The following is a 26,539-nucleotide window of genomic DNA, read 5'->3' on the forward strand; positions in this document are numbered from 1 at the left end:
ACGCCCGCCGCCACGATGGCCATCGGCACTGCAGGTAAACTGCTGTACATAACCGACTCCCTTTCAGGGCGCAGATTCCTTTGCGACACCGGAGCCCAATGCAGCATAATTCCTACCTCCCAGCTCGACATCCAGGCAGGCCGCAGCGGCCCACCCCTCGTGGCGGCAAATGGCGCAGCCATCGCTACTTTTGGAAAGCGACGGGCCGAGGTTTGTTTCAGCGGCCAGCGATTTACGTGGGATTTTGTGACGGCCTCGGTGGCACATCCCTTGCTGGGTGCCGATTTTCTTTGCGCCCACGGACTCCTGGTCGACGTCCGCGACAGGCGCCTGATCGACGCAGCAACTTTCGCTTCACTGGCCTGCCAGCAGAGCAACAGCCCGGCCCTCGTCAGGTCCTGCTCTGCCCCGGCGGATGACGACTACGCCCGCCTACTCACAGATTTCCCGAGGCTCACACAACCGACCTTCTCAGCCGCGGCAGCCAAGCATGGTGTCGAGCACCACATCGCCACTACGGGACCACCAGTGTTCGCCCGAGCCAGACGCCTGGACCCAACCAAGATGGCGGTGGCCAAGGAAGAATTCGCCACGATGGAGAAACTGGGCATCATCCGCCGCTCGAACAGCCCCTGGTCGTCCCCCCTCCACATTGCGCCCAAGCCGGGCAGTGGCTGGCACCCCTGCGGCGACTACAGACGGCTCAACGACGCCACCACGCCCGATAGATACCCCATTCCGCACATCCAAGACTTCTCGGCACACCTAGCAGGAAAGTCCGTCTTTTCCAAGGTCGACCTGATTCGCGGCTACCATCAGGTCCCCGTCCACCACGCAGACGTCCAGAAGACGGCGGTCATCACCCCCTTCGAACTGTTTGAGTTCCTGCGCATGCCCCTCAGGCTCAAGAACGCCGCACAGGCCTTCCAACGGCTCATGGACTCCGTCCTACGGGACCCGAGCTTCCTGTTCGTCTATCTGGACGATATCCTCATGGCCAGCACCAGCAAGGCTGAGCACATCGTGCATTTGCGCTCTCTTTTCCAGCGCCTCAGCCAACACGGGCTAATCGTCAACCCGGCCAAATGCCAGTTCGGAGCAGCCCAAATTGACTTTCTCGGCCACAGAATCTCGCCAAGGGGAGCCATTCCCCTACCTTCCAAGGTGCAGGTGGTGGCGGACTTTCCCCAGCCCACCTCGGTCAAGGCGCTGCAGGAATTTTTGGGGATGGTCAATTTCTATCACCGTTTCGTGCCCAAGACCGCCTCACTCATGCGCCCCCTCTACGAAGCCACCAGGGGCAAAACGGGCAAAGAGCAACTCACCTGGTCCAGCGAGATGGCGACAGCCTTCCACCAGACCAAAAGCGCCTTGGCCAACGCCACACTACTGGCCCACCCCATCCCGGGCGCCAAGACCGCCCTCACCACGGACGCCTCGGATTACGCCGTCGGCGCTGTCCAGCAACAGTGGGTCGAAGGCGCATGGCAGCCACTGGCATTTTTCAGCCGACAGCTACGCAAGAACGAGCAGGCCTACAGCACGTTCGACAGAGAGCTCCTGGACCTGTTCCTGGCAATCCGGCACTTCCGTTTCCTCCTAGAAGGCCGGCCGTTCACCGCATTCGTGGACCACAAGCCGCTCACTTTCGCCATGGCCAAAGTAACCGAACCCTGGTCCGCGCGCCAACAGCGCCAACTCAACTTCATCTCGGAGTTCACCACGGACATCCGCCACGTCGCCGGCAAGGACAATTTGGTGGCCGACTGCCTCTCAAGACCCTCGCTCCACGCAGTGCACCTGGGCGTCGACTACGCCAGCATGGCGAGAGACCAGGCCGCCGACGCGGAGATCCAGGCCCTCAGGACGTCAACCACGAGCCTCACTCTGGCCGACATCCACTTTCACACAGCCGGCACAACCCTCCTGTGCGACGTCTCAGTCCCTTCGCCTAGGCCGGTCGTCCCATCCGCCTGGCGCAAGCGAGTTTTCGACATCATCCACGGCCTCTCACATCCAGGGATGCGTGCGTCTCAGAAACTCATGTCCGCCAAGTTAGTCTGGCCTGGACTCCACAAGGATGAGAGAGACTGGACCAACACATGCGTGACGTGTCAGCGCGCTAAGGTCCAGCAGCACACCAAGGCGCCATTGGAGTGTTTCCCGGTGCCCGAGAGGCGTTTCGACCACGTCCACGTCGATCTGGTAGGCCCCTTGCCGCCGTCGCACGGTTTCACACACCTGCTCACGATCGTCGACCGCACCACCAGATGGCCCGAAGCGGTTCCCCTCGCCTCCACCACCACGACCGACGTCGCGCGAGCATTCGTCTCGACATGGGTGGCCCGGTTCGGCGTGCCGACCGACATATCCTCGGACAGAGGCCCCCAGTTCACCTCCCACTTGTGGAATGCCATCACCGCCGGCCTCGGCACCAAGTTGCACAGGACAACAGCCTACCACCTGCAGGCCAACGGGCTCTGCGAGCGCTTTCATCGTTCCTTGAAAGCCTCCCTCCGCGCCAGCCTGGCCGACACCAGCTGGATCGACAAACTACCTTGGGTCCTCCTGGGATTGCGCACCGCGCCCAAAGAGGACCTCCGCGCCTCCGCGGCCGAGATGGTCTACGGCCAACCGCTCAGAGTACCAGGCGACTTCCTCCCCCTGACAACGGAGCCGTGGTCGGCCGCCAGACAGCTTTTCCTGCACCAGGACGCGGCCCAGCAATTCCGTCCAGTGCCCACTTCGCAACACGGCCCGCAGCTGTCCTACGTGCCTCGAGACTTACGACATGCGGAGTTCGTCTTCGTGCGCCGGGACGCGCACAGAGGCCCGCTGCAGGCACCATACACCGGCCCCTTCTCAGTATTGGAGGCGGTGGACAAAGCTTTTCTTATCGACGTCGGCGGGAAGCCGGACCTTATTTCAGTAGACCGCCTCAAACCGGCGCACCTGGACCTCAGCTTCCAGTTTCGTCCGGCTCTTCCTGGCACTGGGGGTGCTCCTGCTGCCCAGGAAGGGGGGAAAAAGAGTGGGAGAGCAATAGTGGTAGGGGATTCTATAGTAAGGGGAACAGATAGGCGTTTCTGTGGCCGTAGACGTGAATCCAGGATGGTTTGTTGCCTCCCTGGTGCCAGGGTCAAGGATGTCACTGAGCGGCTGCAGGGCATTCTGGAGGGGGAGGGTGAACAGCCAGTGGTCGTGGTCCACATTGGTACCAACGACATAGGTAAAAAGAGGGATGAGGTCCTGCAGCAAGAATTTAGGGAGCTAGGTGAAGGATTAAGGAGCAGGACCTCAAGGGTTGTAATCTCTGGATTACTCCCGGTGCCACGTGCTAGTGAGTATAGGAATAGGAAGATAGAACAGATGAATGCGTGGCTAAAGGGATGGTGCAGGAGGGAGGGCTTTAGTTTCCTGGATCACTGGGTCTGCTTCTGGAAAAGGTGGGACTTGTACAAGTCGGACGGTTTACACCTGAACCAGAGGGGAACCAATATCCTTGCGGGGAGGTTTGCTAGCACTGCTGGGGGGGGTTTAAACTAACTTGGCAGGGGGATGGGGTACAGAGTGGAGCTATAGTAGGGGGTGATTTACAGCCAAATACAGAGGGAAAAACAAGTCAGCTGGGAAGGCAGAGCAAATATGTGAAGGCAAAAGAGAATATGGCAGGGCTGGAAGGCATTTATTTTAATGCAAGGAGTCTTGCAAATAAGGTGGATGAACTGAAGTTGTTGTTGAACACATGGGAGTACGATATTGTTGCTATCATGGAGACATGGTTGAGGGAGGGTCAGGACTGGCAGCTCAATATTCCGGGGTATAGAATCTTCAGGCGAGACAGAGGGGGGTGTAAAAGGGGAGGGGGTGTTGCAATATTAATTAAGGAGTCAATTACTGCTGTAAGGAGGGATGATATATTAGCGGGTTCCTCTAATGAGGCCATATGGGTAGAACTTAAAAACAAAAAGGGGGCAAGCACTTTGCTGGGAGTGTACTATAGGCCCCCAAACAGTCAGGGGGAGATAGAGGAACAGATATGTAGGCAAATCTCAGAAAAGTGCGAAAATAATAGGGTAATAATAGTGGGGGATTTCAACTTCCCCAATATAAATTGGGATAGTCAGAGTGTGAAAGGCTTAGAGGGTGCAGAATTCTTAAAGTGCATCCAGGAGAGCTTTTTGAGCCAACATGTAGAAAGTCCTACAAGAGAGGGGGCGGTACTGGACCTAATTCTAGGGAATGTAGCCGGGCAAGTGGTGGAAGTGTCAGTAGGAGAGCATTTTGGCGACAGTGACCATAATTCGGTGAGATTTAAGGTGGTCATGGAAAAGGACAAAGACGGCCCGGAAATAAGGGTTCTAAATTGGGGGAAGGCCGATTTTAATATGATAAGGCAGGATCTGGCCAAAGTGGACTGGGAGCAGCTACTTATAGGAAAATCCACATCAAAACAGTGGGAGACTTTCAGAAGGGAAATAGAGAGAGTACAACGCCAACATGTTCCTGTAAAGGTCAAGGGTGGGACCAACAAGCAAAGGGAACCTTGGATGACAAGGGATATACAAAAATGCATTAGGAATAAAAGGGGGGCTTTTGGCAGTTACAAAAGACTAAAGACGGAAGAAGCCCTAGAGGAGTATAAAAAGTGCAGGGGCATACTTAAAAAAGAAATTAGGAGGGCGAGGAGGGGCCATGAAATAACACTGGCGAGCAAAATAAAGGAAAATCCTAAGATGTTTTATAAGTATATTAAGGGCAAGAGGATAACCAGGGAAAGGGTAGGGCCCAAAGTGGCAATCTGTGTGTAGAGCCAGATGAGGTAGGCGGGGTTTTAAATGAATTTTTTGCATCTATGTTCACTATGGAGAAAGACGATGCAGACATAGAAATCGGGCAAGGGGACTGTGACATACTTGAACATATTAGCATCGAGAGGGAGGAGGTGCTAGCGGTTTTAGCAGGCCAAAAAGTGGATAAATCCCCAGGACCGGACGAGATGTATCCCAGGCTGCTGTGGGAGGCAAAGGAGGAGATTGCAGGGGCTCTGACACAAATTTTCAGAACCTCTCTGGCCACAGGGGATGTACCAGAGGACTGGAGAACAGCTAACGTAGTACCATTATTCAAGAAGGGTAGCAGGGATAAACCAGGGAATTACAGGCCAGTGAGCCTAACATCTGTGGTAGGGAAATTATTGGAAAAAATTCTGAGGGACAAAATTAGTCTCCACTTGGAGAGGCAAGGATTAATCGGGGATAGTCAGCATGGCTTTGTCAAGGGTAAATCATGTCTGACAAATCTGATTGAATTTTTCGAGGGGGTGACTAGGGGGGTGGATGAGGGAAATGCTGTGGATGTGGTTTACATGGACTTCAGTAAAGCTTTTGACAAAGTCCCGTATAGGAGACTGGTCAAGAAGGTAAGAGCCCATGGGATCCAGGGTGCCTTGGATCCTAAACTGGCTGAGTGGCAGGAGGCAGAGGGTGATGGTCGAAGGTTGCTTTTGTGACTGGAAGCCTGTGTCCAGTGGGGTACCTCAGGGATCGGTGCTGGGTCCCTTGTTGTTTGTGATCTACATAAATGATTTGGATGAGAATGTAAAAGGTATGATCAGTAAGTTCGCAGATGACACGAAAATTGGTGGGGTGGTAAATTGCAAGGAGGAAAGCCTCAGGCTACAGGACGATATAAACGGGTTGGTCAGATGGGCGGAAAAGTGGCAAATGGAATTTAACCCTGAAAAGTGCGAGGTGATGCATTTTGGACGGACAAATAAGGCAAGGGAATACACAATGAGTGGTAGGACCCTAGGAAGTACAGAGGGTCAGAGGGACCTTGGTGTACATGTGCATAGATCCCTGAAGGCAGCGGAACAGGTAGATAAGGTGGTTAAAAAGGCATATGGGATACTTGCCTTCATTAGCCGAGGCATAGAATAGAAGAGCAGGGAGGTTATGATGGAGCTGTACAAAACGCTGGTGAGGCCACAGCTGGAGTACTGTGTGCAGTTCTGGTCGCCTCACTATAGGAAGGATGTGATTGCTTTGGAGAGGGTGCAGAGAAGATTCACCAGGATGTTACCTGGGATGGAGCGCCTCAGCTATGAAGAGAGGCTGGACAGGCTGGGGTTGTTTTCCTTGGAGCAAAGAAGGCTGAGGGGGGACCTGATTGAGGTGTACAAAATGATGAGGGGCATAGATAGGGTAGATAAAGAGGAACTTTTCCCCTTAGTAGGGGGGTCAATAACAAGGGGGCATAGATTCAGGGTAAGGGGCAGGAGATTTAGAGGGGATTTGAGGAGGAACTTCTTCACCCAGAGGGTGGTTGGAATGTGGAACTCAATGCCTGAAAGGGTGGTAGAGGCAGGAACCCTCACAACATTCAAGAAGCATTTGGATGAGCACTTGAAATGCCATTGCATACAAGGCTATGGACCAAATGCTGGAAAATGGGATTAGACTGGACAGGGATGGATGGGCGGCGCAGACACGATTGGCCGAAGGGCCTCTTTCTGTGCTGTAAAACTCTATGACTCTATAACTCTTCCCCCGCGGCGGGGCAGACCTCCCGCGTTGGCGGCGGCCCCACAAGAGGACCAAGACACGCCAGAACCTTACTTCCCGGCCGCCGCCCCACCTTCACCGGCAGCCCGTCCAGCCAGCCCACCGGCAGACCAGCCGACGAACCAACCGGCCGACCTCCCAGACAGCCCTCCTCACACGCCAGATGGCTACTACAGCCGCTTGGTCAAACCTCCGCAGAGACTGACTTTTACAGTTAACGAGGATTCTGGGGGGGGCGTATGTGGCGTTGCCACATTGGGGAAACACTGTGTATGTAGATAAACCTGTATAATCCCCTTTTAACTGCTGTATTCCCCTCCCCCCGCAAGACAGTTGCAAGCTGAGAGGAATAAGGCATGTTCAGACTTGCCTGCTGCCGAGAGAAGGAAAACCAATCAGGTTCCAGCAGGTGACCAATCCGTGAGTCATCACAGGTTCGCGGGCTTTACGAATTCAGTACTGTATTGAGAGAGTTGGAGTAAAGACCTATTTCTTGTAGCTCGCTGTGTTGCCTATTTCTTTACGCGGGAGACCGTAGTCCCCCACAATACCCTTACCCAATGTACACTCACACACACTTCCAGCAAGGGGCTGCTGGATAGTACTCAGGAATGAAAAGTCTCAAGTTGTTGAGGGAACTTTGCAAGAGCACTTCAGCTAGTTCCACTCCCCTGCCCTTTCCCTGTAGCCCTGCAAATTCTTCTCCTTCAGGTACTTATCGAATTCCCTTTTTGAAAGCCACGATTGAGTCACCGTTACCCTGGCTGAGATAAACTAACAACACAAACAATGGATTAAATCTGGATCCTTCCTGCTCTATATGGCTTAGCTAGTCATCAGATGAACTCTGAGGCATCAGAGAGCAGACAGATGTTGTGCATTAAACAAAATCATTTCCAAAGAATGGAGTTTATTCACTACGTGCCATAATAGTGTAACAAATAGTGCAGCAGTTTTAAACGAGAGTAATTCAAGATCACAGGGAGTAGTGTTCCAACAGATTAGGCAAGATTCATTAATCCTTTGAGTACCGAATGTCATTTGCAGCTTCTGGAATTTGCACTTTTATTTTGATTGTGCTATCTGCCAAAGGAAACAGACCCTAAGAGACAGGCCCTTATATCAGAACCAATTGAGGGGGAAAAAAATCATAATCATTTTGTCAAAACTTGGCCAAATTTCAACAAACTAGATTTACTTAAGCTAGCATTTAAAAAAAATATTCCCACAATTTTCTTGTAAATGGTGATTAAGTATGGGAATCAAAAAACTAAATTTTCAGTTACTGTTTCTAAGCATCTAAAAATGTAAACCAAATGGTTATTTTCTACTTGTAAGTGGTAATCATCTGCAAAGGTGATGTTGCATCCAGAACTGGTTGAGGGAATTTTATTACTACAGTATTGATCAGTACAGGATTTAAATCCCAAGAGGGCAATAACTGGTGACAAACACACTTCACAAATCGAGACACAACTAGGATGTTTTTGAGAAGGATGGACGATGGGTTCTGGTAGAATTTGACCCCGATGTGCTGAGAGACCCTGTAAGTAAGGCAGGATAATGGAAATCCCACACCCCAGAAGACAGCTGCAGGGCCACAAGGTCAAATAGGTCTGACGGTAGCTGGAAGGTGATGTGTTAAGCCCATTAGCCTTCTATTTGGCTAAATCAGTGCAGAACACTGTTTGGCTAGGGATGATTTTTTGGACTGTTCCAGAAAGAGCTCATCCACATTAGAAACTCTTAACTGGAAGGGCATTTCCTAGAGGAACTGAAACTCAAGCTTTTGTGTGGATGATCAATAGGAGGATGTTGTTGAAAGGAGAACTGCCTTTCAGTGAATAGGAACATCACAAGATTTTTCATAGTGACACCATAAGCACATTGGGTATTGGTTACTGGAAAGAATCCACAGCATTCAGCACCGATTTTGAAACCAGAAACTCCAAAGTAACAAGACATCTTCAGTAGATACAAACTGGCATTCTGGTCCCTAAGTGTTGATAATATTCATAAACAGTAAGTAGATTCTAAGTGAAAATTTATTTTAATTTGTAAGAAAATTTTGCTCAAAATAAAGCAAACCTCAAACACAAAGCCAACTGATCTCACTCCCTTGCAATAGCTGCACACCATGACTAGATCACAGTGATATCAAGCATATGCGATACTACTTCAGCTCAAAGCAGGTAAACCATTCAACATTAATTAGCAAAAGATAAGTACAGGAAACTTTGCGCTATCTGGAGGTGAACCATCCGGCAAACTGGAGCCACCGGCAAAAATCAGGAGCCATTTTTTTCTTTTTGTTTGTTTTCTTTGATTTTTTTTCTCCACAGTCAAGCAGTGCAAGGTCTGTAGCTATAGCAACAGCTTTAGCTACAGACGCTTGCAACCACACCCGAGTGTTTAGAAGCTGTTGCTAAGCAACAGTGTTTGTTGTCAGATACGGAGTTCAACATTAACTCTGGAGTGTACGGCAGTTTTGAGGGAACGGCAGCAGCTCGGTCCCGTCGGTGCCGGATAGCACAAAGTTTCCTGTATTGATGAGAAAGACAATTAAGATTCTCCCTTCATGCCAATGTAGGCTGGTGTCCTCTCCTCTTGCAACATTTTCCCTACTTCACCATAAATCCACCTCATAACTTACTCCTGGGATTTTGCACACAGACCAAAGGAAACCCAGCACATGGTTATGTGGCGGAGACCACATAGGGACAGTAACACAATTCACTATGTATAGCCAATGTTGTTATCGCTCCACGTTATGTACGGAACTTGGTTGGGTTATCGGGGCAGGATCCCTTTAAGAGTCGTCGATTGTGTGATGACGTCATAGCCCTGCGACGAGGCCGGGTCCCTCAGTCCATGCGGAGAGTGAATAAAGCTAACACGTGTTTTTCTTTGCTGCTATGAAAGTCTCGCAGTCTGTTTATTTCCAGCGACTCCTACATTGGAAACGTCCAAAAGAGAAACAGGGTCACCAAAGACTTTATCCGAGATGGCGACGAACGCCGTTTCTCTCAAATTACCAGAGTTTTGGGAACGACAGGCTGCCGCTTGGTTCGCCCAGGCCGAGGCTCAGTTTACACTCCGGGACATCACCGCGGACGACACGAAGTATTATTACGTCGTCTCTGCTCTCGGCAGCTCCACCGCAGCCAGAGTCGTGAGCCTGCTCGAGGGCCCCCCGGAGCACCACAAATTTGCGACGCTGAGAACGCACCTCCTAGAGACCTTTGGACTAACTGAACCCGAGCGCGCATGCCAGTGTCTCTCTCTACCCGGGCTTGGCGACTCCAAGCCCTCAGAACTGATGGACCACATGTTAACCCTCCTGGGCAAGCACAAGCCGTGCCTCCTCTTCAGAGAACTGTTCCTACAACAGCTGCCAGGGCAGGTACGGTCAGCTTTAGCCAACTCTCATGAGTGATGTCCGCACCCTGGCCAAGGAGGCCGACAAATTTTTCTCCGCCGGGCAACAGTACTGCGCGGCCATGCGGGGCCCTGCCCCCACCGCCACAGCCCAACGGCGGCAGCCCCCAAGCATATGCTTTTACCACGCGCAGTTCGGCCCCAACGCTAAGAAGTGCCGGCCCCCGTGTAGCTTTACCGCGTCGGAAAACCCGAAGGCCCACTCATTAGCTACCATGGCTGTCGGCCGTTCAGGTAATCTGTTATTCATTATGGACACTGACTCTGGACGTCGTTTCCTCTGCGACACGGGTGCCCAGGTGAGCGTCCTGCTCGCATCAACCGTAGACATACAGGGGGGGAACCACGGCCCCGCCCTCGAAGTTGCCAACGGCAGTTCCATCCGTACTTTCGGGAAACGGAGCGTGGCGCTGTGTTTTGGCGGGCAGCGTTTCGCTTGGGACTTTGTTACAGCAAGTGTCCACCCCCCTTCTCGGCGCCGACTTCCTCTGCGCCAATGGCCTTTTGGTGGATGTCAAGAACCGACGTCTCATCAACGCTGAGACTTTCAGTTCGCTCACTGGTTCCGGCACGGTGAAGTTGTTCAGCGCACTCTCGGCCTCCGACGAGTTTTCCCGCCTCCTCGCTGGGTTCCCGGGCCTCACGAAGCCCACTTTCTCATCCGCCGCCACCAAGCACGGGGTAGAACACCACATCCCGACCACCGGTCCACCTGTCTATGCCCGCGCTCGGCGCCTCGGCCAGGGGAAACTCGCCATCGCTAAAGCCGAGTTCGGCACGATAGTGCGCCTCGGCATCATTCGCCGGTCGAACAGTCCATGGGCCTCGCCCCTCCACATCGCACCGAAACCAGGCGGCGGTTGGCGCCCGTGCGGCTATTACCAGCGCCTCAACGACGCTACGACCGCTACCCGATTCCACACATCCAGGACTTTTCCGCCCGCCTGGCCGGGAAAGTTGTTTTCTCTAAAGTGGACCTCGTTCAGGGTTACCACCAGGTCCCCGTTCGGCCACAGGACGTCCCAAAAATCGCAGCGATCACCCCGTTCGGGCTGTTCGAATTCCTCCGCATGCCATTCGGTCTCAAACGCTGCTCAGGCTTTTCAACGCCTAATGGACACTGTTACGGGACCTGCCATTCCTGTTCGTCTACCTGGACGACATTCTCATCGCCAGCGCCTCTAGGACAGAGTGTGTCCCACCTCCGGACTCTCTTCGAATGCCTCAGCCAGCACGGCCTAATCGTCAATCTGGCCAAGTGCCAGTTCGGGCTGTCCTCGATTGATTTTCTCGGGCACCGCATCACGAAGGACGGGGCGGTGCCACTGCTGCCTAAAGTGGAGGCCGTGAAGGATTTTCCATGACCCCTCACCGTGAGGGCCCTGCAGGAGTTTTTGGGCATGGTGAACTTTTATCATCGCTTCATTCCCCGGGCAGCCCAGCTTATGCGGCCCCTTTATGAGGCATTCAAAGGCAAGCCCGCCAAGCTCATCGTCGACTGGTCCGAGGAGATGGCCAATTCTTTCACGGACACGAAAAGGGCCCTGGCTAAAGCGACCATGCTGGCGCATCCGTTGCCCGATGCGCCGATCGCTCTCACCATTGACGCTTCGGACTATGCGGTCGGCGCCGTCCACGAACAGTGGGTCAACGGCACCTGGCAGCCGCTCGCCTTCTTCAGCCGGCAGCTCCGCCCCAACGAGCAGAAGTACAGCACCTTCGATCGCGAGCTTCTCTGCCTCTACCTCGTCGTCCGACACTTCCGTTTCCTGCTGGAGGCCCGCCCGTTCACGGCGTTCGTGGACCACAAGCCGTTGACCTTCGCCATGGCCAAAGTTTCCGAGCCGTGGTCGGCCCGTCAGCAACGCCAGCTTTCCTTCATCTCCGAGTTCACGACGGACATCCAGCATGTGGCTGGGAAAAACAACCCTGTCGCCGACTGTCTCTCCCGGGCCGTCGCCAGCGCCGTACACCTTGGCATCGACTACACCCGCATGGTGGCCAACCAGGCCTCCGACCCTTCAGTTAGCGGACGTCGCGTTTGACGATGCCGGCACCACGCTCCGGAGACGTCTCCGCTGGGCAGCCACGCCCTGTCGTGTCCGACGGGTGGAGACGGCAGGTTTTCAACGCCGTCCATAGCCTCTCCCACCCGGGCAGGAAGCCGTCACAGAGGCTGGTGGCGGCTAAGTTCGTCTGGCATGGGCTCAAGAAGGACATTCGCGACTGGGCCAATACCTGCGTGGTATGCCAGCGCTCGAAAGTGCATCGCCATACGAAGGCCCCGTTGGCGCCTTTCGCGGTGCCCAAGAGGCGGTTCGACCATGTTAACGTGGACCTGGTGGGGCCCCTGCCGCCCTCCTGTGGGTTCACCCACCTCCTCACGATGGTCGACAGAGCCACCCGATGGCCGGAAGCCGTCCCGCTGTCGTCAACAACGTCCGCCGATGTGGCTTGGGCGTTCATCAACACTTGAGTCGCCCGGTTTGGCGCCCCATCTGACATCTCCTCCGACCGGGGGCCCCAGTTCACGTCGGAGCTCTGGAACGCAGTCGCCCAAGGCCTCGGGTTGAGACCCCACCGCATATCACCCTCAGGCTAATGGGCTGTGCGAACGGTTTCATCGCTCCATGAAGGCCGCGCTCCAGGCCAGCCTCCGGGGCGACAGTTGGGTCGACAGACTCCCGTGGGTCATGCTGGGACTCGGGACCACCCCCAAGGAGGACCTCCAGTCCTCATCTGCCGAGCTCGTCTACGGGCAGCCGCTGCGGGTTCCCGGGGATTTTGTCCCCAACGTCACGGACCCTTGGTCCGCAGCCCATCAGCGGTCCACCCTCCTGGACAAAGCCAAGGTTTTCGCGCCGGTGCCCACGTCGCAGCACGGTCTCCCTCAGTCCCACGTTCCGCCTGACCTTCGTGCGGCGGAGTACGTTTTCGTCCGCCACGACGCCCACCGGGGACCTCTTCACCCACCCTACGACGGACCATTCCGCGTCCTGGAAGCTGGGGACAAGGCCTTTGAGGTAGATGTCGGTGGTAAGCCGGACTACATTTCCGTGGACCGTCTTAAGCCGGCCCACCTGGATTTGGGCCGACCCGTTGGGTTGGCTCAGCCCCCGCGGCGGGGCCGACCGCCGGCTTCTGCACCCTCAGTCCACCACAGAGCGCCCGGGGACCATCCTGCGACCCCCCCCAGTCCCCGCCCCGGACTTAAGGAGCCGTTTCAGCCGTGATCCGGGCCCCTCAACGACTGACATTTCCAGTTCTAGTGAATTCTGGGGGGACGTATGTGGTGGAGACCACATAGGGACAGTAACACAATTCACTATGTATAGCCAATGTTGTTATCGCTCCACGTTATGTACGGAACTTGGTTGGGTTATCGGGGCACGGTCCCTTTAAGAGTCGTCGATTGTGTGATGACGTCATAGCCCTGCGACGAAGCTGGGTCCCTCAGTCCATACGGAGAGTTAATAAAGCTAACACGTGTTTTTCTTTGCTGTTATGAAAGTCTCACAGTCTGTTTATTTCCAGTGACTCCTACAGTTAGAAGTTTTAAACCATGACATGGAATTATTTGGACTGGAGTCGAATGTGGTATAAGCTTAAACTGCATTGGAACTTTGCTATAATTGAAGAAAGGCGAGAAAGACCAAAGTATCCTTCAGTGTAATCTTGACGAACTATATTTAAGCTAAAAGTAGTACCCACCAGAACTCCTAGGTACCAATATACAAACAATTGGGACAGATGCCTGTGCATCTTGTAATATACTTGGGATCTCTTCTTGAGCAGTGTAATGACATAATGGCCCATATTTTCCGATTGCAGGCCTCCCGTGTGCGGAGGCCTGCGATCTGGAAAAATCTGCGTCCTTACCCGAGGTCTCTCGGGACGCATACTCTTCTGCTCCTGGGCCTCACCAAACTTGAAGTGCGCAGGGCCCACGTATCCCAGGGGCGCATGTAGTTCGCAGCGTCCCTGGGATCACGTGGGCCATGAGGAGCCAATCACAGAAGGAAATCTCCCTTCATACATTTGACAGGAAGACCTGTTAAATATAGGAATGGAGATCAATGAAAAAATAGTAAAACTTTAAATACATTTTTTTTTTAAATCACATTTTTAAATGACTTGAAATTACAATAAATTAAATATTTTAAACAAAAATTTAATTAAAAAAAATTAAAAAGTTTCTTACGGGGCTAAAAATAAACTTACCTTTTTTTAAAAAGTATTTTTAAATGATAAATCAGTGATAAAAAAGTCTTTACTTTTTTCAACTCTTATCCTGGTAAAAGCAGGCCTTACGCTTTTACCAGGCGTAAGAATTGTAAGGGTTTTCTGTGGGCGGAAGGTCTCCAAAAAGCGGAACTATCTGCCCGCAGAGACCCTTCTCCCGGGCAGCCGGAGGATTTGTCAAGATCTTGACAGATCGGAAATGCCAGTTTTCAGCACATGCGCTGTACACAGCGCGTACCCACCTGTAGTGATCGGAATATCCAGCCCAATATGCCATGTGGAGCACCCACCACCAACAGTTTGCAATGGTACAGTGTCTTTAGTGTACACAATCCAAGGCACTTCAGAGGCAAAATGGATGGCAACTAACGAGGAAATTTAAGGGAGAGGATTGAAAACATGATCAAAGACATAGGCAGAGATTTTGCAGGGGGGTTCAGCGGGCGCGATTGGTGGGGAAACTGGTTTTTCTCCCCAGCGGGTCTGGACCCTGCCGTGAAACCGCCATGCGCCTTTTCCAATGTCGGGTCTGTCAGCTCTGAGCAGATGTGACATGCAGTGGTTGGGGACCCAATTCAGGTAATTAGGACCTTGTTTAGAGATTAATGCATTTGAGCTCAACTTTTGATTTTACGTGCTCGCCCACGGGGTCCACGCTGGTCATGGACCATGTCTGTTAAGCTGAGGCAGGAGTTCAATGGCCACTGAATCAACTGTTGAGTTGACAGCTTCAAAATGTACAGTAAAAGCTCCCACCTTAGAGATATCTTCCCTCAGCCACAAGTTCTTCCTCACTGCATTTCCACAACAGATTCACCATGCTGCAAGTCTTTACACAAGTCTCCATCCAGTCTGACCTCATTACCTCTCAGCATTGACAGATCACTTCTGTCATCTGTACTTCACCCTCCATCTATTCCATCAGCATGGGTGCCCTTTATACTCTCTCGCCTTGGTCCTCAGAATCCCACCACGATCAGACCCTACACCAGCAGTACCAGGCACACCAGCAGCACCAACACCACCACCAACCTTCTCCACAATCACCTGATGCTGCATAGGACAGAGAGCATCAGCACCTGACCACATTGCTGCCCGGGAGGCCAGGGATGCCCTCACCATGGCCAGATTTTCTTCACTTGACGCTGTACACCCTGGCTGCCACATGGTGTGCCAGGTTGGCATTGCCCCACACCAACACCATAAAGCATCCCTACAATACCCAAGTCATTCCTTTCACACTCATCACCATTGTGGGGGGTACATCACCATTGTGAGGGGTACCGTTATGTCCCACCATTTGTTGCAACTCACTAAGCCACTTCCAAAGATGCACACAAATCTGTCCAAGAACGCAAAGTGTTGAAAATAAAGATTTCAATGTTTGACATTACATTAACAGAAACTTTACATGAGCATTGCATAAAATACCCAAGTGCCTACCCTTGTGTGTTGTTAGTTGGTATGATTGCACTAGGATGAGGATGAGTGTAAGGGGTGGCTAGTGAGATGGGGATGTGATAATATAGATAGAGAGGGATGGGTGGAGGTGCAAGGTAAGTTGGTGAAAGAAGGATGTGCAGGAGTAGGGTAGGTAAGGCAGAGTGATGGGGATGTGATGAGAGGCACAGCAGGGTGAGGTTGAGTTTGGCTTTGTACTCATGTTTCGTGATTTACTGAGATAATTGAAACGTTTGTGCCACTGCACCCAGGTCCTTGTGACGACAATCGCTGCTTGTGCCCTTCTCTGCAATGTGCAACCAGGTTGTGTTGATCTCCTGGGGAGGTCTCTTCCGCCCATGGGAAGGGAAGAGGACCTCCCTGTGTGCTGTGCCTCCCTCCATAAGCATATGGAGGGAGTCATGGGAGAGCCTGGGTGCAGCCCTGCACCTCTGTGCAGTAATTGTCAGTGTCTGCAGCACCTCAGTGCTGTAGAACACTGACAGCACCTCAGTGCTGTAGAACACTGACAGCACCTCAGTGCTGTAGAACACTGACAGCACCTCAGTGCTGTAGAACACTGACAGCACCTCAGTGCTGTAGAACACTGACAGCACCTCAGTGCTGTAGAACACTGACAGCACAACTGTCAAAATAAATTTGGACATGGCCTCTTTAAGGAATCCGGCTGATGACGCATCGTTAAATGACATCACCAGACCCGCTTCCTCTAAATGGCCGGGAAACACACTGGGTGGGCTTAACAAACCCCACCAAGGGAAATTCATTTCACAGAGCGGGATGGAGCCAGCAGCAGAGTCGGGATCCACCACCGACGTCGCCCGCCACGGACCCGCTGAGGTTAGTCGAATCCCGGCCACAGGGTTTGACGTGGGGAGAGAGATATCAAAATGGGTCGTCACAACACGTATACTGGGTGCTTTCAGAAAGGAACAGCTGGATTTCACGCTCATCAGAAAGAAGGAACATAGAAAGCAATCAGTATCAAGAAAGAACTTGCATTTATATTGCACCTTTCACATCTTTAGGACCTTCCCAAAACAATTTCCAGCAATGACGTACCGTTGAACTGTAGTAATAGTTATGTAGGCAAATGCAGTAGCTAATTTGCACACAGCAAGTGAGATAAATGATCTGATAAACAACTTTGGTGAGGTTTGTTGAGCGATAAATGTTGGCTAGGAAACCAGGAAAACCCCCTCCTCTTCGAAAAGTGACATGGGATCTTTTACAAAAGCAAAATACTGCAGATCGTTTACGTTCACCTGAATGGTGCCTTGGTTTAATGTCTCATCCAAAAGACGGAGTGCAACATTGTCAGAGGCATCATCAGTGTAATCATGCTTAAATCCTGGAGTGGAGCTGGTTTCACTCTACACATCATAGTGATGTATGATGTACTCTGGCTCCTGTGACTCAATGCTCAATCTACCTGTTATACTGGACTGGTGCAGTGCTGATCCAGCATCAAGCCATCTATAAGTGGGTCTCCTTGTAAATGTTTTCATGGGTGAACAATTCTAGTGCTAGTATGAGAGAGAGTCAGGATTCAGTAATATAAACTCAAAGCCAGTTCATAGATGCCTGGAATCCAAGCTAAAAAAGTGCCAGTACAAATTGTCCAGAATAGCCAAATTGGAAGGCAATTTGGCTGCTGTATATGCTTAATTCACACCATTACCAGTATAAATTTGGTTTAAATATCCTAACACAGTGAGAGTTTGGCTTTTGATCCCCTTACATACATAGACATTTATGACCACAACAGTGAAAATGAATCATAATGCCTTAATTACTTCACTACAGCACTGCTTCAAAGAGAAAACACATTTTAAAAATGTTTAGGCTGTTATTTACAATACAAAAATGCAGCAGAATGAATTTCACCTATTTGGTATTAACTCTCACCTGGGGATGACGCTTGGTAGATTATCTGGTCAACATCCCTCTCGGGTACTGCTGTATGGCAAATTGCCATCATCGTTAGAAACTCGCAGATGATTGGTGCCGTAGGCTAAGTGTTAAGAAAAGATTGACAAAGCTCAGGAAAAGAAAATGTCATAAGGATTTGCAAAAGGCATGCAGCTATTTCTCAAAAAAATGAAACTGGCTTATAATTGCATTATTACATAGAATTTACAGCACATTCAGCTCAACTGGTCCATTCCAGTATTTATGCTCCACATGAGCCTCCTCCCACCCTACTTCATCTAACCCTATCAGCATATCCTTCTATTCCTTTCCCCCTCTTGTACTTCCCCATAAATGCATATATATGCTATTCTCCTCATTTACTCCATGTGCTCGTAAGTTATACATTTTAACCACTCTCTGGGTAAATATGTTTCTCCTGAATTCCCCCATGTGGAATCGTGACTACATCTACATAGAAACATCGAAGATAGGAGCAGGAGTAGGCCATTCGGCCCCTCGAGCCTGTTCCGCCATTTAATGAGATCATGGCTGATCATCCAAATTCAGTACCCGGTCCCTGCTTTCTCCCCATATCCCTTGAGCCTTAAGAAATATATCCAACTCCTACCCTATTAATCCCTTTCATTACCTTAAAGGCCAATATCAGGTCACCCCTTGGCCTTCTCTTTTCTAGAGAAAAGGGTCCCAGCTTGTTTAGTCTTTCCTGACGAGTGTAACCTTTTCAGTTTTGATATCTTCCATGTAAAACATTTTTGTACCTTCTCCAGTGCCTCTATATCCTTTTTGTAATAGGGACCAGAACTGTTCACAACACTCTAGGTGTGGGCTAACCAAGGTTCTATATAAACTTAACATTACTTCCCTACTTTTCAATTCCATTCCTCTAGAAATGAACCCCAGTACTTTGTTTGCATTTTTTTATGGCATTATTAACCTGCGGTTCTACTTTTAAAGATTTGTGAATCTGTACCCTAGATGCCATATTGACGACTCATTGAACTCAGCTCACAATATAATTGAAATTTACAACTTTTTTAAAAATTCATTCACGGGATGTGGGCGTCGTTGGCAAGGCCAGCATTTATTGACCATCCCTAGTTGCCCTAGAGAAGGTAGTGGTGAGCCACCTTCTTTAACCGCTGCAGTCCGTGTGGTGAAGGTATTCCCACAGTGCAGTTAGGAAGGGAGTTCCAGGATTTTGACCCAGCCATGATGAAGGATCGGCAATATATTTCTAAGTCAGGATGGTGTGTGACTTGGAGGGGAACTTGGAGGTGGTGGTGTTCCCATGTGCCTGCTGCCCTTGTCCTGCTAGGTGGAAGAGGTCGCAGGTTTGGGAGGTGCTGTCGAAGAAGTCTTGGCCAGTTGCTGCAGTGCATCTCGTCATAAAAATATTTTAACATTTTAAAAATGGATTTTATAAAGGAACAGAGTCTTGCAGGTAATTCAACTATTCTGTGCAGGTCTTAAAGATTATAGATCGTTCCGCCCTTTGGCAGGATGATACATTTAAACGAGAGAATATGGTGAAGAACACCTTTCAAACTAATTTGTATAAGTGCATCATTCCCCCCCCCGCCCCACCTTTCTGCTGTGCTCCGTAATAGATCTTCTTGGCTGTAGAATGGTATAAACAGAAGGACGTAAATCTGAACAGCTAGTGTGGCTGGCAGAGGTGTAGTTCTGTGTGCACTCTTACCACTGGAGCAGATGAAGAAGTTCAAACTTGTGTATTTCTATTCACCACAGAAGGGTGAAATTTAAAAAAAAAAGGGACTAAAATTGCTGTGATGGTGGGTATAGATCTAGTAAAGATAAGCGAGATGGGCTGATTGCCTGAACACATTTGTTTTCATCTTTGCAAAACAATAAACTTGGACTTTTGTAACTTTACTTACGAATTTAACCCCAAGTTCTTGCAGCATTGTATATTTGTACAATTGATTTTTATTCAGTGATCAACACCAAAGGAGTTAAAGGAATGATATCCTCAGCAAAGTACAATACATACAACAAAGACTCCTAATGAGGGAATTAGCTCATGATTTAACTTGACAATTTAGAATCAAATTCTGTCCAAATAGCAGACACCACAGCGAACACTGTTTTCCAACAGTTACTAAATCAGCTGTGTCAGATGAATGGAGAAAATCTTGCGCTGCATATTCTCATTTTACTTTCAGTAGCTTCACAGCAGATGGCATCTTACAATGTGCAATATTTTACAAAATGAAATCAGTCAAATTACACATACTCCACAGCTTCCAATGTATTTAAAAATATTAAATCTCATCAAATCACTTGAGACTACTTAGAATGATTATAAAGTAACACAAAGTATTAGGGTGTCAATGTCAATGTATGGAGGAATACACTGAACTGAAAAAAGTTAATACATTCGGCCAGAGCCAAGAATTTGCAAGAGCTGTTATCACACGGAGTATTAACCTAGAAAAGGTTAGAAAATAAAACAGTGCAGAATTTTCCTTTCCCCCCCCCCGCTCCTTTGATCTTCCTGGGTCGGAGCCCCAACTACAGCCTGTGTCAATGCTCTAGCTGACTAGCCAGGAATGACTAGTACAACTTTCTCCAATTCCCCCCCCATCCGCCTCCAGCGATTGCATATGCGCAAAAATCCGGAAGCTGCTGTCCGAGAAGTCCTGCTCCTCCAAAAGCTGTGCGAAAACGGCATCTCGCCATCTGACTCACCATTCAAATGTACTGAACGGTGAAGTTGCTGTACTAACCTCATAGATACAGACGAAGCTGCCAAAAAAGGTAGGGCTTATCTATTCCAGTGTAAGTATTATTTTAACAGTGTGGTAAGTCTTAATTACTGCCAAACAAACTCTTTGGTACTGAAAATTAACTTTTACAAGCGTGGAGTCTCATTCCTTCAGCTTTTAATTATTCTTGGAGATTTTGTTTTTTAAATGAACTCTTTCCCCCCCCCCTTTCTGTCTCTTATCTTTCTCTTAATCCAATTTTTCTTTCCTCTCTCTATTTTGCTTTCTGTATCTGATTTGACATTGAATTAAATATTCCAACTGACACTTCCTGGTTCAGACTCTGTGCTGCTCATTAACGATTCTTCAATCTGATTGGTTAAGGAGATACACAGTTGCTTGCCCTGTTCACACAGGTCCCAGATGCCCTGTAGAAGACGTTCGCTTTTGGATGGTTGGCTGGCAGCAATTTGCCATGCAAAAGCCCACAGAAATTCTATGGGCAAGTGCAAGTCTAACGAAAGGCCCATAATTTCCAAAAATGTTACGTGTGTTAATTGTGGATGTTACGCGGACAGTACATTTTAAACTCATACTAATTTAACTGGCAAACTGCTCGGTTTTCCTAGGAGATATGGTTGTTTTGCTAAAGAAATATCACATTTTTCCAATTTAATAAATTCCCATTCGCGCTCAGAATCACTTAATGGGAACAGCTCACAGATGATTACGCCAGATGTTCACTGGACCACATCAGGTATGTTATTCTGACCATGGGACATGACTCCATATCATGCAATTATTTTGTAAGTGTTATAACTATTTCATAGGATTTATAAGGTTATCAAAATATATCAATATGCCTGCTGGAAACTACAACCCCCAAGATATAACGCGCTCCCGTATTAAGTGCAACCAGTGCTGGGAAGGGAGACGGCAGGTGAATGGCGGCTGCCAGTGACAAAGCACATATCAGATCTTTTGTTTTTTTTAAACTCTTAACACTGAATTCAGTCAGAGTTTACACTCCATATGGGAGATGATGTCGAGGAAGGGAGCTGTACTGTGCACACCTTTTAACCTACTGTTTCTGTAGTGACTAATCAGCTGGTGAGTTTGTCTATAAAAAACAGGACTTGCCTGGAACCAGGAGTCTCATAACTTTAATTAGTTGCACAACTTGGCTGGATGGTGTCATAAGCAGGAAAGACATGCATCTCTTTATTTACGTGACAGTGTAAATTTTATTTAGGTGTCTGTGGTAGCACTCCTGCCTCTCAGTTGGAAGGTTGTGGGTTCAAGTCCCACTCCAGAAACTTGAGCACATAATTTAGGTTGATACTTCAGTGCAGCACTGAGGGAGTGCTACACTGTCAGAGGTGCCGTCTTCAGGATGAGATGTTAAACCAAAGCCCTGACTGCCATCTCAAATAGATATAAAAGATCCCATGACATTATTCGAAGACCAAGGGATGTCCGGTCAATATTGATCCCTCAATCAATATTAAAACAGGTTAAGTGGTCATTATCTCATTGCTGTTTGTGGACCTTGCAAATTGGCTGCTGCATTATCCTACATTACTTCAAAGTAACCACACTTCAAAAGTACTTCATTGCCTGTAAAGCGCTTTGAGACGTCCTGAGATTGTGAAAGGTTTTATATAAATATAAGTTCTTTCTTCCTTTATGTTATTGCAAACGCCAGAAATAAAGAGAAAGAAAAAGGGGGAATGCTTGCCAACCAGACTTTTGGCAGCAGGCATAATGCAGTGCATTCCAGAGCCAGGTGATGGCAGATTGGAACAAGAGTTTTGAAACTTTTTTTTTATGTGTGCAAGTACTTGTCAGAATGAATTATTGTGCTTTATGATCCTCAACATATCAGAGCAGTGACAACATTCGTGAACAGCAAGTATTTTTATTGCTTCAGTGCTTGTATATGTACGATGCACAGCAGTAGACAGTGAATCGCAGATAACCGATAAGTCAGTTATCCCATCCATTATTTTATTGGTTCTTTTTCATAAAGATCTGACTATATTTAGACTGGTTGCATTTTTTACCTGTAGTTATGTAAAACCTACCAATTTTCCTTTTTAATTTGCACTTTCAGACATGATGACTCAGAAGTTGTCGATGTTCTCTTCACAACAAAACATTTAAGTTTGAGTTTTCCATATAATTCCATGTAAATAAATATGGAACTATAAAGAGAGACCAACAATACGAATCCAGAAAAAAAGAGTTTCTACGCTGGGTTGTTTTTGGGATGCTGATAACAGCATCAGTTATTTAAAAAATCATGCATGAGACGGATGCAGTTATCCACCCATTAGATATGTGATTAAAACCAAGATTAACAGATATTAACATTTTTAATGACGAGATTAATCACGATTATCTTTTTAATCAGTTTACTGGTTCTATCATCTTTTGGCTGCAAATGAGTCAAGATATAATCTCATAGTTGTCCCATAATTTTCAACTGTTTGCTAGATTATCTGCCATTTCTAATTTTGCTGGAAGGGCACAGTTTGAAGAATGGCCTTAAAGTTTAAGATTACATTTTGGAGGTGCAGCAGGCGGTTAAGGCGGCAAATGGTATGTTGGTCTTCAAAGCGAGAGGATTCGAGTACAGGAGCAAGGATATCTTGCTGTAGTTGTACAGGGCCTTGGTGAGACCACACCTTGAGTATTGTGTGCAGTTTTGGTCACCTTATCTGAGGAAGGATGTTCTTGCCATGGAGGGAGTGCAGCGAAGATTCACCAGACTGATACCTGGGATGGCAGGAATGACGTATGAAGAGAGATTGGGTCAATTAGGCTTATATTCACTAGAGTTTAGAAGAATGAGAGGAGATCTCATTGAAACTTATAAAATTCTAACAGGACTCGACAGACTAGAAAGGATGTTCCCGATGGTGGGGGAGTCCAGAACCAGGGGTCACAGTCTAAGGATAAGGGGTAAGCCATTTAGGACTGAGATGAGGAGGAATTTCTTCACCCAGAGAGTGGTGAACCTGTAGAATTCTCAACCTCAGAAGGCAGTTGAGGCCAACTTATTAAATGTATTCAAGAAGGAGGTAGATATATTTCTGAAGGCTAAAGGGATCAAGGGATATGGGGAGAAAGCAGGGATAGGGTACTGAATTTGGATGATCAGCCATGATCTCATTAAATGGCAGAACAGGCTCGAGGGGCCTACTCCTATTTTCTATGTTTCTATGTTGTTGAAATAACTTTACAGCCGATTCTGTAACAGAGCAAATTACAGAAAAAAAACCCTGCATCTTCACTACTGAATCAATCATATACAGTACAATGTATTACAGGCTCGCTCAACTTAGCTGAAAAATATATTGCCCGTAGGGAGTTGGCTTTTTGGGAATCAAATGTTCATAATTTATGTTCCCTTCTAAAACATTACTAGAATCGTAATGAATAATGTCCACTACAGTTTGTTATTGCATACCGTCAGTAACAAAGCTAAATAAAGGTTTTGTTTACTGGGCAGCCATCGTAATTCTACATTGAAGGTGTCCTTCATACAAACAACTTCCAGATCAAAGTGAACAACCTGGGAATTACTACTGATACAAAGTTTCAATCCAGTGCAAACGCATGACATTTAAAGGGAATGAACAATAAGAAAAAATTAAAGAAACTCAGACTTTAGAGTCGCGATTAAGGGAAGAACTTTCCTTTATTGAAGTTTACAGAATATTAAACCGTATAGATCAGGGAAACCCAGGGTACTGGTTCAAAGTAAACCATAAAAATAGGGCCAAAGGATATGAATTTAATATACAGTAAACTCCTGATAATTCAAAATTGTTTTTTGCACTGAAAAAAAACTTTGAATCATCCAGTAATTCAAATTAAGCAAATTAAATAACATTGTACAGTTTACAAAACTCAAAAAAAACTCCAATTATCCAGCAATTTGGATTAAGCAACTTTAAATTAACAGGAGTACACAGTAGTGAAAAATATACTTGAAACAGATGTATCTTCAAGAACTTAGGATAGTAGAGGCAAAAACACTGCAGATATTCAAAAAACAGTTGAATGGTACAATTGAGAGTTAATGTACGAAAGGAAATCAACTTCATTGGATTGAAGTCTTTTCTTATTCTTACTTTTTTCCATGATCAGATTCATTCTGAATAACATTTTCTTACTTACCTTATTTGTTTGTAACCTACTTGTGAATGATAGCTTAGATCTTTCAATCAGGTGAGAGATCCCAGCCAGAAAGGTAGAGAGCAAATTGCACCTACCATCATGAGTGATAACCACATGATCATTTCCAGAGTCATTTTAATATTTCAGGTGAGCTCCAGGCTCCACTAGTCTCCCCAATGCCTTCATTATAGAATTTTTACTTGATGATCTCAGCCTCTACCATAAACATCGGATTGTACTTGATATTTTTTGCCAAGAGCTGTGACTTGATGAGCTAAATTTGGATTGTGCAATCTGAGCATGTAACGTGTACCTAATGTTTCAGGATGGATCAGTACCAATGGGTACAGTAGCCTAGTGCTTGTGTTACTGGACTAGCAACCCTGAGGTCACAAGTTTCAATCCCACAAGAAAAACTCCTCCCTATCTTGACTACAGGTGACTAAGTTCTACAATACCGGTAGTGTAATGGTTATGTTACAGGACTAGTAATCCAGAGACCTGGTCTAATAATCCTGAAAACGTGAGTCATTTGAAAATTTGAATAAAAAGCTGGAATCAGCAAAAGCGACCATGAAGCTGCTGGATTGAAGTAAAAACCACCCTTAGCCAGGCTGGCCGACATATGACTCCAGTCACACACCAATATGGTTGACTTAACTGCCCTTTGAAGTAGCCTAGCAAGCCACACAATTGTATCAAGCTGGTACCAGTGGTTCAAACAGAAGGTCCACCACCACCAGGGCAACTAGCGATGGGTAATAAATGCCAGCCTTGCCAACGATACCCACATCCCAAGCATGAATAATTTTTAAAAAAATTAATGCCTTGTGAAGTGACCCTCAGAATTACTGGGGATGCCAGCATTGCCCATATCCCAAGAATAAATAAAAAGGTCAGCTGCACTGATGGGATATTCTAAATTATTTGTAAAAAGTCAGAGGACAATTTTCAAAATCTTTAATTGAACATTTATATTGACCTTTTTAAAACAGTAGGCAACATTAGTTTAAACAGTGTGCAAAATAGATAAACTATTGATTACGCTCCTATTGTAGCATTTGTTTTTGTTCTAAAGTTCACTAAGCTTTCTCCTCATTGTAATCGAGTTAAATTTTGAAGCAAACAGCCACTAATTATCTCACCCTATTGTCACCTGTTAACATTACAGTGGTTAGCTAACAGCTGTCAAACAGAGAGCGAGAGAAAAAATACGATTCTGCGAGTCTGTTTTTCAATTTTAGAGGCCCAAGTCCTGGGATAATACTTGCTGCTCTTCTCTGAACCCTCCCTCATGCAGCAATATCTTACTGAAAGTAAGGTATCCAAAACTACATACAATATTTCAAATTTGACTTCACCAAATGAGTTATATAGGGTTAAAATAGCCTTATTTTCAAATACCCTTGAAACACATCTCAGTATTCAATTAGCCTTAACTTATATTTTCAATAAAAGGCATTAGGGAAAGTTAAGGTAGCCTGGCACTACAATCTATTAATGCACTGTGTCACAGACAAGGAGACCACTGAATATCAGCCAAGGCATAGCTTAAAACAAATTTTCTTAGAAAGTCAGTTTCCAATCTTAAATTTGTTGTAGCAGTGCTTTCATTGTATAAAAATTGGTAATACCATCAAGGTTTCATTTTAATTTATAGCCAAACTCAATTTTGCATACATCTTACTAACAGGTACAATAGCAACCATGGCTGTGAATTTAATGGAGGAGGCGGGAGAGCTGGTTTCCAGTCCCGCTCCCAGCTGCATCCGCTCTGCAGACGTGATTTTCCCTTGATTGGCCTTGTTAAGCCCACCTTGTGGGCTTCCCAGCCAATTACCAGGAAGCGGGTCTGACGACATCATTTGATGACTGTCATCAGCCAGTTTCCTTAAAGGGACCACGTCCACATGGAGTTTGATAGTTGTTCGGTCAGTGTTTGACAGCACTGAGGTGCTGCAAACACTGACAATCACTGCACAAAGG

The 26,539-nt window shown here is 47.8% G+C and overlaps 1 protein-coding gene across 2 annotated transcripts in view; it reads right to left on the reverse strand.

Moving 5' to 3' along the window:
* Window positions 1–26,539, reverse strand: part of atp8a1 (ATPase phospholipid transporting 8A1) — a 546,817-nt gene that overhangs the window by 257,629 nt on the left and 262,649 nt on the right. For both annotated transcript variants that reach the window (XM_085969404.1, XM_085969397.1), the window contains one exon: window positions 17,616–17,721. In XM_085969404.1, the coding sequence (XP_085825530.1) occupies window positions 17,616–17,721 (106 nt within the window). The remainder of the gene's footprint in view (window positions 1–17,615; window positions 17,722–26,539) is intronic.

The sequence above is a fragment of the Somniosus microcephalus genome, chromosome 2 (assembly GCF_052327205.1).
Source record: "Somniosus microcephalus isolate GS21.2 chromosome 2, FLI_Smic_1.0, whole genome shotgun sequence".
In the NCBI taxonomy this organism is placed as follows: Eukaryota; Metazoa; Chordata; class Chondrichthyes; order Squaliformes; family Somniosidae; genus Somniosus; species Somniosus microcephalus.